Below are 15,464 nucleotides of genomic sequence, written 5' to 3' on the forward strand. Positions count from 1 at the left end.
TGAGCTTTCCAAGCATATTGCTGAGTTGCTCCCACCACTCATTGGTACAACAGACTATGTTGTCAATATTGCTGTTCATTTCCTGTAGATCATTAAGGATTTTAACATCCTGGAGGACAGGTCATAGTTTTCTTCAGTTTGATCTTCCTTTTTACACACACGGCACCTCCATAGCCAGGTGGACAGGAGCAGCAGCAGTGCGTAGCACACGCTTCTTGATTAGACTGGGGTTCGAGCCCATGACCACTGAATACGGAGGATGCGGAAAGGTCAGGGAATGACCACCGCATGTCCCTGGAGCAATATGGCCTTAGTTGCTAATGCTCCTAAAAACCAAATAACAAACAAACAGTAACAATCCTTTTTACACATATTCCAATATAGCCAGTGATTGCTTTTGCTAGGTGACTGCTGGACAGGAATAATCCATATTGAAGGACAGGACCTCTCTCTCTCTGTAAATGATATTTGTAATGCCTTAAATATTTGCTTATCTGATTATACAATCATGTTTAGTGATTTCTTGTACTGACAGATTCAGGGTACAGGTATGGGTGCTCCAGTCAGTGCTCCCATAGCTAATATTACCTCGGACACCTTTTTTTGAATTTGCCAGTGCCAGTTAGGCTCTTCCGAAGATATATGATTGATGTGTTTGCAATCATTTCCTGTGTGTCAGAGGCACTGCTCCTCCAATATCTCAGTTTCTTTTCTCTTATATCTCTTTTACTATGGAGTTAGAGGTGGGTCGTGCATTTGGAGATCTAGATGTCTTAGTTTGGCATGTGGGTTCTTGTTTGGTGACCTCAGTATACAGAAAACCAGTCGGCACATGCCCAGGACATCTGCATGGCAAGAGCATTATTTATTCAAGCATGGTCTTATTGTGGTTCCACCATTGACAGGGATCATGGTGGATTTATCTAGGTGCACAATATCCCATCTCTCCCCCATGTTTCGGATAGATTTGATTTGCACAGAAATAATTGTTTCTCATTTGGATCAGAATAGTGAGTTAATTGCTTTACTCCCCACTGTCTCCCACTGTCCCTGGCTTTCTAGGGAGTTGCGATGTTCCTATATTGGTTGTGTGCAGCTCCTTGACAGGAAGTTGCAGTTAATGGTTTTCAGAATTAATCTGCCTTTTAGCTGCTGCCTTAAGACATACCTATTCTTTTTTAATAAACAGAATTAGATATAATTGCAGATGTTTTCATTGCAGAATGAACTGTGCACTTGAAAAAGGATAATAAAATTCCATTGAATTTATTTTATATGGGGAAAACATTTGTGATATGTTTGAAGATAAAGTTTATTGTGAGGAAAATAGACAGAAAGATCTGGACTTTCATTGTATAACATTTATCAAGATAACCAACACAAGTGTATTTATTTATTGCTCTGTTTTTTGATTGCAGCACATTATTATTATTGTGATATACAGAGAATAAAAGCAATAGTAAGATTTCCTCAATTTCTTGGTTTCCTCAGGATCTCTGTACTTTTCCAATCTATAATTTAGCCATAATTAGGATCTGTTGTAGTAGTATTTTTTTTATGATTTTCACTCTGTATACAAATTCCATGATAAGTAAGGCTTTAAATTTGCTACCTTCAGTAAGCTTGTGACTGTACAGTCTACCTACAAGATAAAGATAAATAGTGCATGTTACTGCTGTTATAAAAAAAAAAAAAAAAAGAAGTTTTTACTACAGTGAATAGGGGTAATCACGTCTGGTACAGGAGGGCCGTCTTTTTGTTTTTGAGATTGTACTTCATTGTGCCTATAATAATATTGCAATCTGGTGGCTAACTTCTTTAATCAGAAACAGCAAGAGGAAAGTTCACTGTCTCTTTTCTGGGTGAAAGTGACACACAAATGTACACCCATACACATACAGGTTGCCTTTAAATAAAATAAAATAAATATTTGAATGAACAAAATATAATCTTAGTAGTATCTTTGATCATCTCTTGAGTTAACTTTATGTACTGTATTTTGGTAATAAATTGTGTAGGTGTTACAATACAGTATTTTGCTGTTGTTAAGGTTCATTATAATTAATTTTCTCAGAACAGTAGCAAAAGTGTTATATCTGTAAATGTAACAAATACTATTTACGTTAATAATAATAATAATGTTTAACCTCATTTGATAATTTGTTGAACAGCTAATCAAAGATATAATTAAAAGCCTTTCAATAAAACTTAATTCTGAATGCAGATTTTAATTCACTCAGGATCAGATTCAAATTATTTAATGATATTAATAGTTGTAATGTTGAATTAGGTTCATTGTAATACAGATTTAACTACTTTTGATACTATTGCATTTTCTTTTTTAATACTTTGTTCTAGGAGTCCAATCTGAAAATGATTTTCAGTGGTTATCGCAGTTACGCTATTATTGGGAAGATGATAATGTCCAAGTGCGTATTACAAATGCTAAAGTGAAATATGCATATGAATATCTTGGAAACACTGGAAGGTAAAATTTAATATATATTTTAAAATGTATAACTCTTGAAATTTGCAAATAGGTGAAATATGAATTTTTTACTTATAAAATGATATAATATTATAACAGTGTAATTAGATGTTTTCAATCAGAATGAATGGATTTTCAATTATCGCTAAAGCTCATATATTAGACCACAGTATGTATGATGGGGCAAAAGTTGATGATGTTTTAGAGCAAATATCATCTTTTAAAAGCACAAAACGTGATATTATTGTATACGTTGGCACTAATGACATTAAGAGTAGAAGATCTGTAGACTTCTTAACAAGTGCATGACAATGTTGAAAAAAAAAGTTGAGTCAGGGTTAAATTTGAAAGTGTCTGCAAGTCTGGCCAGACACTATAGGAGAGGGTATATAATGAGGGACTTGTCAGTCAATTCAGCCCCTGAAAGATAGTTCAAGGCTTGTAGGGTAGAATTTTTCTCAGTGTGGTCTGTGCTTGTTAGAAGGGAGACTGATTCTACAGGGATGGGATACACTTAATTAGAAAGGGTGCAAAAATAGCTCAACTCAGACTAATAGATAACAATAGCCACAGGCAGGGGTGAAAGTGATTCTTGCACTGCTTCAATTGGAATGAGCAGCAACCTGCAAAACAAGGTGATGAGATTTCAGGGACTGCTGGGGGGGGGTCATCATGGAACAAGTAAATACATTGGCTGTGTTACAGTAACTGAGGGTAAGAATAGGTGCATGTATATTTGCATGCACACCAATGCTAGGAGTGTAGTAGATAAATTTGATGAATTTGAAGTGCTGATCAAGATATCAAATGAGGACATTGTTGGGATATCACAGATGTGGTGTTATTCAGATATAAGAGATGCAGAATTTGTATGGAGAGTACAATGTGTACAGAAAGGACAGACAAGGTAGGAGGAGGGGAGTGGTTATGCCTTAGATTTTATGTGTTTCTTAACACATAAAATCTAAGGTAGTGCATCCATTGACATGAATGGCCAGTGCTATATCAAATCAGTTTGATATGACATAAGCATTTGGAAAACAAAAATAGAGAGTAGGAGTGTGTTTTAGGCCTAATGACTGTGATGAGTATAACAAACAACTTTACAGAGAAATTGAGTAGGGCAATAAATCAGAATGTCTTATAATGAGGGATTTTAACTTTCCAGATATTGACCTGAATTTGTGGATCGGTCACTCGCACACTAGTGAGACTTTTATTGGATGACTGTTTTCTGAAGCAGCATGTTAGAGAAGCAACAAGAGGGAGTAATACTCTTGATCTGATTTTCAGCAGTAATTATTCATGCATTAAGAATCTGCAGATAAAAGAACCACTGGGTGGTAGTAACCACACTGTATTAATGGGGGATTTACTTAAAAATGTAACTACCATCAAATATAAATGGAAGGGTTTTTGCTTTCATAAAGATGACCACACTGGTTCAGACTGTTTTTAAATTCTATACAGTGGGATCAACTGATGATGTTACCATCAGCAAATTCTAAATGGGAAGCAAAAAAGGAATTAATCTTGGAAGCTACTAGATTTTTAATACTAACTAAGAAATACTCAAGGTATAGGCCTAAATGGATGTCAGATGAACTATTGAATTTGTGGCAAAGGAGAAAACTACATGATATGCATGTAAATTATCAGGTGACACAGAAACGCAGAAATGTATGGCATCAATTCTGCCTACTCTGCAGTGTTTGCCTATCAGTAGATCTATTTTATTAAATCACATAACTTTCTTCCATTAATCACTCTCATCTTATATAATGCCAGATGACACTGACTCCATTAATTCTCAGAGCATTAAAATTTTGACCAGTGCAAAAGGCAGTTGCCCTGGTCAAGAGGTGTCTAGCTACCTAATTAATGGTATTCACCTGCTGCTCAATCCATTTTACTAAATTATATTTTGAGCCCATCACCACCAAATACGGAGGATGCGGAAAGGTCAGGAAATGATTACCGCATATCCTGGAGCAATATGGCCTTAGTTGCTAATGCTCCTAAAAACCAAAATAACTAACTAACTAAATTATATGGCTTTCTCTTAATACCTAATGCAGTAATGACTACAGTGATCTCAGACAGTTTATAAATTCTATACAGTGGGACCAACTGATGATGTTATCATCAGCAAATTATAGTGATTTAGAGAAAATCACATTAATCTTTGTAATTTAGTCAAATGGATTTTTTGACAAGTGAATGCCACATTAAATGTCTGATACTGCTAACGAAACAATCTATAAATGTATTCAGTTCTACAGCTCTTACACCCATTAAAGTATAAGATTTTTTATGATTGAATTTTGCTAATTTAGATAACTGAAATTAACTTGGGAGGGTTATAGAGATAGGAATTGTGGACACACAGAATGCTCCACTTCTTTAATGGCAGCAATATCAGCTGTAAGGCTCTGCTAAGCTACTGATAGCAATAGTAACCATAAATGTCCAGATTCTTGAATTGATAATATTGGCAGAAAGTCTTAGCTGAAAATATAGTGTCTCATGCCCAGTGCATTACATTTCAGGCACCTTTGACCTTTTTATTAAATTAATTGAAATAAATTTTTTTCTTTTTCTGTGAATAATAGAAGTGAAAAGAAGTACAGTAAACCCCCGCTATTCGCGGTATCTGTATTCGCGGTTTCGCGTATTCGCGGTCGCTGATTTAACATAGAATGAAATCTAAAAAAATGTGAATTTTAAAGCGCCGTGAAGATTTTCCGCCATAAAAAAACATGGGCGTGGCTAAAATTATCTTTCCCGGTCAAAACAGCGCTCAGTGGGTGGGGGAGAGGGGTGACAAAATCGCGAGCATGGATGTTTCTTGCTAATCCTTGTTCGGTATGTGTTATGCGCTTGCCATGGAAGGTTTCGTCATTTGTTTTTAATTTATATGCTTTTAAAATTGAATAAATTTATCAATTTATAAATTGATATGCTTATAAAATTGATTAATCTACCATTTTGCAGTGTAAAACAGACTTTTTCGAGTGTGTTAATGGAAGAAAGTTACTTTATTTGGACAAGTTCTTACTAACCCGTACAAAAATATGGCTATGAATAACAAGGGAAATTATCAAAGGAGGAGATGACATTGGCGAATAAAATTGAGTTATTAGACAAAATTTCTAATGGTGAAAGTGTCTTCTCAGTGGCAAAACACTATATAAAATCAGTGAGTCAACGGTATGATCAATCAAGAAATCGGAGGAAAAAATCTGCCATAGTGTTAATTGCTTCAAACATTTGCTCTGTAACTCGTGATGTTAAATTAGAAAAAATGGAAAAAGCTTTAAATCTGTGGATTCAAACTCAAAATACAAATTCCGAACCGAACTCAAAATAAAATTCCGTTAAGTTCACTCATCATTCGTGAAAAAGCAAAACTCCTTTATCAACACTTTAGCGAAACTGGTGATAGCACTGGCAGGATAAGGTTTTTAGCTAGCAAAGGCGCTAGTTTGAAAGATTTGTTTGACATTTCTAATAAATATTACATTTAATATTAAACTGTTTCTTATTTTCATTTCGATGCCATATGCTTGCATTTCACTATGTACTGTCTATGTACATAGTCATATTACGAAGGTAACTATAATACATACATAGACAAAATTTTAGACTAGTTTTTCTTATATATTTCATACTTTGGAACGGAACCCCTTTATTACTGTGGGAGCCATAACTCAGTATTCGCGTTTTCGGTATTCGTGGCATTTCTCAGGAACGTAACCCCCGCGAATAGCGGGGGTTTACTGTATAGTTATCATCTCCTTATCAATTAATTAGTAAGATTATAATTTTAAAGAACACTTAAAATAAAATGTTGTAGTTTTATAGTCTTATACAAATTAATATAAACAAAGAGAGAGAGAGAGAGAGAGAGAGAGAGAGATATTTCATAAAGACACATTATAATTTATGTACAGAAACCAAAGAAATACACTTTTTAATATGATTTCTTTGGCCTTTATATTCACCTTGACTCATTTTGACATGGAATTAGGCGCCTCCATAGCCAGGTGGGAAGGAGCAGCAGTGCGTAGCACACGCTTCTTGATTAGACCGGGGTTCGAGCCCGTCACCACCAAATACAGAGGATGCGGAAAGGTCAGGGAATGACCACCGCATATCCCGGAGCAATATGGCCTTAGTTGCTAATGCTCCTAAAAACCAAATAACAAACAACAACAAACAAAACAGACATGGAATTGATCAATTTTTGGCAAGTTTCATTTATTTATGGAATTTTATTTATTTATGATTCATGGACACGATGATCAGGATGGTCATAACTTGTTACATATGCTGCACCTCTTTGATCTCCTGTCTTAGGTTTGTGTACTTCCTGATTTTTTCCCTATGGGATTTCTGCAGGTTGCCGGTGTTGGGTACTGCTATGTCAATCAGATAGGTAGCCTTTTTCTTCTTGTTCACAAGTGTTATGTGCGGTCTCTTGTTGCAGGCTTGTCTTATCCGTTATTATGTTGTGGTCCCAGTACAGCTTGTAGGTTGGGGTCTCTAGTACTGCCTGGGTTTTTTACTTGTAGTACAGTACACTTTCTTCGATCAACTAGTATTTCCTTGCTAGCTTCAGATGTATTATCCTGTCTACATGGTCGTGTCTATGAGTGTACTCAGTCTGAGTGATCACCTTGCATCCTGCAGCGATGTGTTGGATCATTTCTGAGGCAAGGTGGCATCGTCAACATGTGTCATCAGACACTCTGGGCTCTATGGTGATGTATTTTCTGTAGTTTCCAGTATCGATTACCTGGTCTTGAATGACGAGCATGAATTCTTCAGTCTCGGGGAAGAGCATCCCGCTCATGAGCCATGCATTGGAAGCAATTTTATCTATGTGATCTTGATGGAGATCATTGTAATGTCTACCCTGGAGTGTCTTCTCTGCCCATCTTTCTAGCTTCGTTTGTGCCTCCTGGCTGGGAGGAGACTTTGAGCTGTGGATTGAAGGAACATGCCTAAGGCGATTGTGAATCGCAGTCCTCACTTTGCCCTAATTGTAAAGGCAATCACCCAGCCTTCTCTAAAACATGTGATCAGTGGAAATATGAGAAGAAAATCCAAAAATACAAGATAGAAAAGAAAGTATCATTTTCCGAAGTCAGAAAACAATTACAGCAACAGATACTGATGCCAAGACATACATATGCTGAAGCTGCTCAAAAATTTTATTCAATATCAGTTCAAACAGATACATCAATCCTGCCAAGCATCTCTGTTTCTGAATGGGCTCGAACTTTACTCTCCTCTGTACCTCTGATCAGAAAACAGAAAACTCTGATCCCGGTAACAAGCAGCATGCTGAATCTTTCCTTATGGACCCAAATGAGACTTGCTCTCAAGAACAAACGGAAACAATCCTTGATGTTCATCCAGAAGGCGCAATAGATTCCAGACCAATATTTTCAAAGAGAGACAAAATAAAAATTGACTGATTGAAACAGACTTCCAAAAAGCAGACAGACACAGCTTCTTCGTTTAAATCCAAACAATGAAAACCTCATCTAACAGAACTGCAGAGGCTTTTGCAGCAATATCGAAAACATCCACGAGATAATTAAGCATTATGAACCAATTGGAATCTGTTTACAAGAGACATATTTAACACCTCAGGTGTCTACCTCGAAAAAAAATTATACTCTCTTGCTGCAAGACAGACCTGCTATTACTAATGCTCACAGAGGGGGGGTAGCCATAATTATAGAAGGAGGAGTACCCTGCAAATGCATTCAGTTGCAAACTACTATTGAAGTTATTGCCATGCGAATAGCAATTGGCGTTAACCTAACACTTGCTTCAATCTACCTGCCACCCAGTCGCCCTTGTACCATACATGAACTTGGAGATCTCATTCTACCTCCACCCCCCAACAGGAACAGTCTCTTCAATAGATTTCTCTATCTGCTCTCCAATCCTTTTCCCTAGTATCGAGTGGACAGCTCTAAATGATCCGCTCAACAGTGACCACTACCCTATAATATGTAAAATTGAAATATCACACTACATACCAACAGAAACATGCACAAAATGAAATTTTCCAAGGCAGATTGGGCAAAGTACACCTCTCACGTATCCCTCGACAATCAGAACATCAAATCTAATCCAATTGACACAGTTGCCAATCGTATCACAAAACAGATCCTAGCAGCTTCATCCGCTGCCATCCCACAGTCACAGTCAAGCATCCATAGAACCACCAATTATAGGTGGAACGAGGACTGTAAAAATGTAAAAAAAAGAAAAAAAAAAAAACTGTGCATGGAATTTATTCCGCAAACATCCTACCACCGCCTATCTTATAAATTACAAGAAAATAGAGCTAAAGCCCGTCATATTAGGAGGAAAGCAAAAAGAGACTCTTGGGTTCAATTCGCTACTGCAATTAATAAAAATACCAATGTAAGAATTATCTGGAGAAAAATACAACAATTAAATGGAAAATTTCCTTTGTCCCCACTTTTCACCTGGAATGGACAGGAGCTATCTACTCCTGCAAGAGATTGCAAATGTACTAGGTACTAGTTTTCTGATTCTATGGCATATGATCCATAATTTCAAAAGATTAAAGCTCTAGCAGAAAAATCCAATCTGAAATTTAGAACTACATCATGTTTACCTTACAATAAACCACTTACTCTGATAGAACTTCAAGAGGCTTTATCCACAGCTAAGAACAGTACCGCAGGCCCAGATGAAATATACTACATAATGTTACAAGACTTAGACAATAAATCATTATCTTCACTGCTGGCATTCTACAATCACATCTTCATGGAGCATTCCTTCCCCAGCTCCTGGTGTCATTAGCATTTAGCATTAGTAGAGGCATATAATGCAAGAAAGCAAGCATATGCATCATCAGCCAAAAAAAAAAAAAAAAGAAGACTCCCATTTCACCCCTCTGTTCGTACGAAATACCTGTCCAGCTGAGCCTTAAATTTATTTAGGCTATCAATTTCCACAACAAGGGATGGGACTCTGTTCCACCAACCAACTACCCGCTGGCTAAAAATTTCCCACATCTATCCTACATGTGTCTTTCCTCAATTTGAATTTATGCCCTTTCAGGTGATTATGCTAAGCAAGAGAAAGAATCCCATCGGCATTGAGCATACTCAAATCAAGGATCACCACGCCAATTCAAAGATAACCTCGCCTGTGCCTAGTCTCCAGACACTGCAATTTGCAAAACTTAAGCTCTTTCTTCGTAAGAGCAATCCTTTGTTCCATTCACTTATCTTGTTGCCATTCTCTGTACTCGTTCCAGCAGCTCTACATCCTTCTTGTAATGAGGCCTCCAGACCTGTATACAGTACTCAAGGTGTGGCCTGACCATTGCCTTATACAAGGGAATAATTACCACCTTATCCCTGCTAGAAAAATTTATTTTTTTCATTGACAAGACACCATGAGCTAATCTTGCAGCCCGTCTGCACTGCTCAGAAAACTTCATATCTGCCTGCACAATTACCCCCAGGTCCTTTTCATTCTCTAGCACTGTCAGTGTAGTACCACAGAGTTGATACATTGCTCTGGGGTTATTGTTTCCCATATGTAGTACTTTACATTTATCAATGTTAAACTTTATTTGCCACCTCTCAGCCCAACCAGATCTGCTCAACCTATCCAACCTATCCAGATCCTGTTGCAGCAGTAGCATAGCATAGCATCAGTAGTGTCCTTAACAACCCTGCCAACCTTTGTATTGTCTGTAAACTTGGACATTAAGCTTGATATACCATCGTCAATATCATTTGTAAATACAGAAAACAACAGTGGAACCAACACTGAACCCTGAGGGACTCCACTAATAACATTAGTCCACGATGAGTGGTGTCCATTGATTATCACTCTCTGTCCTCTCCCCTCAACCATCCCTTTATGCATAGCAGCAATTTGCCTCCAATGCCACACTGCTCCAATTTGTGCAGCAGTCTTCCATGTGCAACAGTATCAAAAGCCTTTCTAAGATCCAATATAATATCAAAGTTATTCCCTGCATCCAGTTCTTTGGCGCCTCCGTAGCCAGGTGGGCAGGAGCAGCAGTGCGTAGCACGCTTCTTGATTAGACCGGGGTTCGAGCCCGTCACCACCAAATACTGAGGATGCGGAAAGGTCAGGGAATAACCACCGCAAATCCCCGGAGCAATATGGGCTTAGTTGCTAATGCTCCTAAATAATAACAACAACAACAACGCATCCAGTTCTTTTGTGACTGCATTCAATCAGATTGGTTAGGCAAGACTTTCCCTTAACAAAACCATGCTGTGTCCGAGCTATAACTGAAGTCTTGTCTAGATTATCCTACAGTGCTTCTTTAACCATTGCCTCCATTAATTTTCCTGAAACAGATGTTAAACTCACAGGTCTATAATTACTTGTGTCAGCCTTTGATCCTCCTTTGTGAATTGGGATCACATTTGCATATCTCCAGGCTATGGGTACCTCCCCTGAGTCCAAAGAAACTCTCATAATTATGGCTATGGGTTTGCTTACTTCCTTTGCTGCCTCCTTTAATATAACTGGATAGATCCCATCCACCCCGGGTGCCTTTTTTATGTTTATCCTCAATAATTTCTCCTCCACTTTCCTCTCATTTATTACAGAATCTTCTAGCTCACTGACAGAGTTTACTTCACCTCTGGCATTCCCATTCCTGAATAACTCCTCATGCGTGAATGTAGATGGAAAATACTCGTTTAGTATGTTTGCCACCTGAGCAGGATCCTCAACTGTTGAAACATCAATATCCAGTGGAGCAATCTGATTCATCCCTTTCCTTCTAGAGTTTACATAGGTAAATAACTGTTTTCTATTTTTCCTTGCATCCTTTGCAAAGTATTTCTCATAATCTGCCTTTGCCTGGCTAATCTCCTTTGTGACTTGGTTACAGACCAGCTTATATCTATCATAGGCTTCCATGTCACCCATTAATTTATATGTATCCCATGCATTTTTCTTCTCTGCCATATGTCTCATTAGTACATCTGACATTCATTTAAGCCTAAACCTTGTGTCACGCGTTAGTAATGACGATATCCAAACCAGGGAAAGATCACTGTATTCTGAATAATTTACAAACCCATTTTGCTCACAAGCTGCTTAAGTAAAACCATAGAAAAAATGATACACCTTTGACTAACATGGTATCTTGATTCCCAAAATATGATCTCTGACAATCAATTTGGTTTCAGAAAACACCAATCATCCCTGGATCTCATGATGAAAGCAGAAACAAACATCGAGATTGCGTTTATCCAAAATAAACATCTCGTAATGGTATGTCTCGACATAGAGAAGGCCTTTGACACCACGTGGCAGTTTGGCATCCTGAGAGATCTTCATTCCCTGAACCTGAGAGGACACTTACCGTATTTCATACAGAATTTCTTACAGCAAAGGAACTTTCTAGTTCGCTATCAGCAAGTCCTTTCACAAACATATATGCAAGAATAAGGAGTCCCTCAGGGCTCTGTACTCAATGCAACCTTATTTGCAATAAGAATAAATCAGATGACCAAAAATATTCCCAACGCTGTAAATTCATACCTTTATGCTGATGATCTGACTGTCTCTTGCAATTCTCAAAACATGAACTTTATGGAAAGGCAACTGCAAACCTCAATTAATAATACTGAGCTATAGATGACACAGAATGGTTACCGACTATCCTGTCAGAAATCAAGTCATTCACTTTTGCAATAAACGAAAGATGCATCCATATCCAGAAGTACACCTAACAAATCATCCCATCACGGTTGTGAATAGTATTCGTCTCCTTGGTCTGAGTTTCGATAATAAACTGAACATCTCAGAATATATTACACATCTAAGGACTGCTTTCCAGAAAAAAATGAACTTACTAAGCATTATCTCTTCTACATCGTGGGGTGCAGATTGTTACACCGTACTTCACTTGTACAGAGCCCTAATCAGATGATGCCTCGATTATGTTGCCCTGGTGTATGATTCTGCTAGGGAAAGCATGCTAGCACGTCTAGCCCCCCCGTTCAACATTCTGTCCTCAGGATTGCTGTAGCCACTTATAGAACCTCGCCAGTACAAAGTCTTTATATCGAAACCCATGAACCTCCACTCAGCTTCAGGAGAAAGATGTTACTTCGGAACTATGCAGTGAAAATTCAAAGTCTACCTACTCACCCCATTAGGTCAATAGTTAATTTTCCCCAGTTCACAATGTACTACAGAAATAAACCTAGAGCAGCTCAGCCTACTGGCATCAGATTGCAGACTTTACCACAAACTTGGAATATACATCTGGACAAAATCCTCAAAGACCCAAACACCTCAGATCCTCCATGGTTAGACCATCCTGTGACAGCTATTTCCTAAACTGAGGGAAAACATTCACTAGCAAATACCAATATACAACAACTGCATACTGCACACACACAAATTACCCAAATTTTATACAAGTATATACTGATGGATCAAAGTCTGGGAATGGAGTCGGTGCTGCAGCTGTTTTCCTCTATAACACCATCTCTGTTTCACTTCCCACCGAGTGCAGCAGTTATACAGCTGAATTATGTGCCATCAAGCTTGCCTTAGAAAACATTCTCCATTTGTCCATCCAAAAAAGTGTAATATATACTGACTCACAGAGTTCACTTTCAGCCTTGCAAACTTCCTCCTCTGCAATGCATCCCTTAATAAAATCTATAAAAACTCAACTGATGCATATCCATGATCACAAGCAAGTCGTCATATTTTACTGTTTTCCAGGAAACACCAGGATACCTGGGATAAAAAAGCAGTCTATGCAGCCAAACATTCATCCAACATAGCAGATCACTATGTTCCATATATGGACTACAGATCCCATATAAGAAGTACATGTAAGGAACAATGGACATGTCTATGGCAAGCTCAACTGAATAACAAGCTTCGTGAAATAAAACCTGAACCACAGTTATGGGTCTCTAGTTTTTGTGTAAACAGAAAGGAAGAATTCATCCTGGCCAGAGCACGAATCGGCACAGACAGCTCACCCACATTTTTTTTTCTTAGTGGAAATGATCCTCAGCAGTGTACGCACTGCAACTCTCTTCTCACAATAAAGCACATTCTCGTTGAATGCACCTTATACTTTCAGGTCCGAAAGGCCTCATTCAGTATTCTTCAAAATCTTCAAGGATCTTTGAGACTCTGCTAGCTCTTAGGTAATGATGCAAATCTGCCGAAATTTTTCTACTTTTTAAAATGGATACATCTGTATAATTGTTTCTAACTGTTCTTACAGACGGCGTGTGACCTTCATCTCATTTATAGGTGCAATATCTCCTAAGTAGCCCTAGCTCCAGAAATAACCATACTAATACTAGTCAGGTTCTTCATGATGATAGGCCTTCTCTGGTCTGTTATTCGCTGTTCAGTGACCAATATCCTCCAGCTTGGTGTTAGTCCAATCTATGACTCTGAAGGAGTATGTTAACACTGGGACTGCATAGGTGTTATGGCTATAACTGTATTCCCTCCTTTCAGCTTTGCTTTCAACAGGCTTCTGAGCCTCTGATGATATTTTTTGGTCAGGCAGGCCTTAATTTCCTTGTGCTGTAACTGCTGAGCCTGCATCATCCCCAAGTATTTGTAGGCCTCTTCCTCTGGCATGGTTTCGATCTCTTTACCAATCTGCAGCTAGTAGTTTCGGTTGACTAATTTTCCCTGGTGCAATCTGTGGGTCTTGCATTTGTCTAAGGCACCTCCGTAGCTAGGTGGGAAGGAGCAGCAGTGCGTAGCACATGCTTCTTGATTAGACCGGGGTTCGAGCCCATCACCACCAAATACGGAGGATGCGGAAAGGTCAGGGAATGACCACTGCATTTCCCGGAGCAATATGGCCTTAGTTGCTAATGCTCCTAAAAAAAAAAAAAAAAAACCAAACAGCATTTGTCTAGACCAAGTACCATCCTAATATCATTGCCGAATTCTTCGATGATCTGGATGGTCTTGCCCTTCTCTTGTGGTAGTCATATGGGGGGGACAGCTTCCACTGTCTTCCTCGGGAGACCATCTCTGGATTTTTTGAACTGACCTCTCTATCTAAGGCCTGAATGCGAGTGACTTTATCCTCTGCCACACTTTCAGCAGGCTTCTGAGTCTCTGATGATAATTTTTGGTCAGGCAGGCCTTAATTTCCTTGTGCTGTAACTGCTGAGCCTACATCATCCCCAAGTATTTGTAGGCCTCTCCCTCTGGCATGGCTTCGATCTCTTTACCAATCTGCAGCTAGTAGTTTCGGTTGACTAATTTTCCCTGGTGCAATCTGTGGGTCTTGCATTTGTCTAGACCAAGTGCCATCCTAATATCATTGCTGAATTCTTCGGTGATCTGGATTGGTCTTGCCCTTCTCTTGTGGTAGCTTATGGTGGACAGCTTCCACTATCTTCCTCAGGAGACTGGCTCTGATTTTTTGAACTAACCTCTCTGCCCAAGCACTTCCAGTTAGTGGATCTGGATGGCCTTACCCTTCTCTTGTGGTAGCCATATGGGGGACAGCTTCCACTGTCTTCCTCAGGAGACCCTCTCTGATTTTTTGAACTGACCTCTCTGCCCAAGGCCTGAACACGAGTGACTTTATCCTGTGCCACACTCAATGCAGTATGATCAATATTTCCCTGTGACATCATCCATCTATGGAGGTGGAACTGTTTAGCTTTGGCTTAATTATGTCTAGTGGTAGTTCTCGGGAGTGACACCAGATGGTGCTACAGTCCTTGGCCACCACTCTGACCTTTGGGGGTAGGTAGGTAGGTTCATTGGGGCAACTTTCACGGTGTTTTCTTTATATTTATGAATTTTTTATTACAATTAATTAATTTATTATTATTTTTCTAATTTATTACTATTATTTTACAGGTCTCCCAGCATAATAAAGTTGCGTTCGCTTCAGCCCACATATTCAAAT

At 38.6% G+C, this 15,464-nt stretch overlaps 1 protein-coding gene across 1 annotated transcript in view; it reads left to right on the forward strand.

The window, feature by feature from the left end:
• Nucleotides 1-15,464, forward strand: part of LOC150086891 (dynein axonemal heavy chain 7-like) — a 1,233,418-nt gene that overhangs the window by 217,088 nt on the left and 1,000,866 nt on the right. Inside the window, exon 13 of the mRNA XM_090372313.1 lies at nt 2,359-2,488. Within this exon, the coding sequence (XP_090228439.1) occupies nt 2,359-2,488 (130 nt within the window). The remainder of the gene's footprint in view (nt 1-2,358; nt 2,489-15,464) is intronic.

The sequence above is a fragment of the Mastigoproctus giganteus genome, chromosome 4 (genome assembly GCF_048544385.1).
Source record: "Mastigoproctus giganteus isolate SK-2022 chromosome 4, ASM4854438v1, whole genome shotgun sequence".
NCBI classification, from domain to species: Eukaryota; Metazoa; Arthropoda; class Arachnida; order Uropygi; family Thelyphonidae; genus Mastigoproctus; species Mastigoproctus giganteus.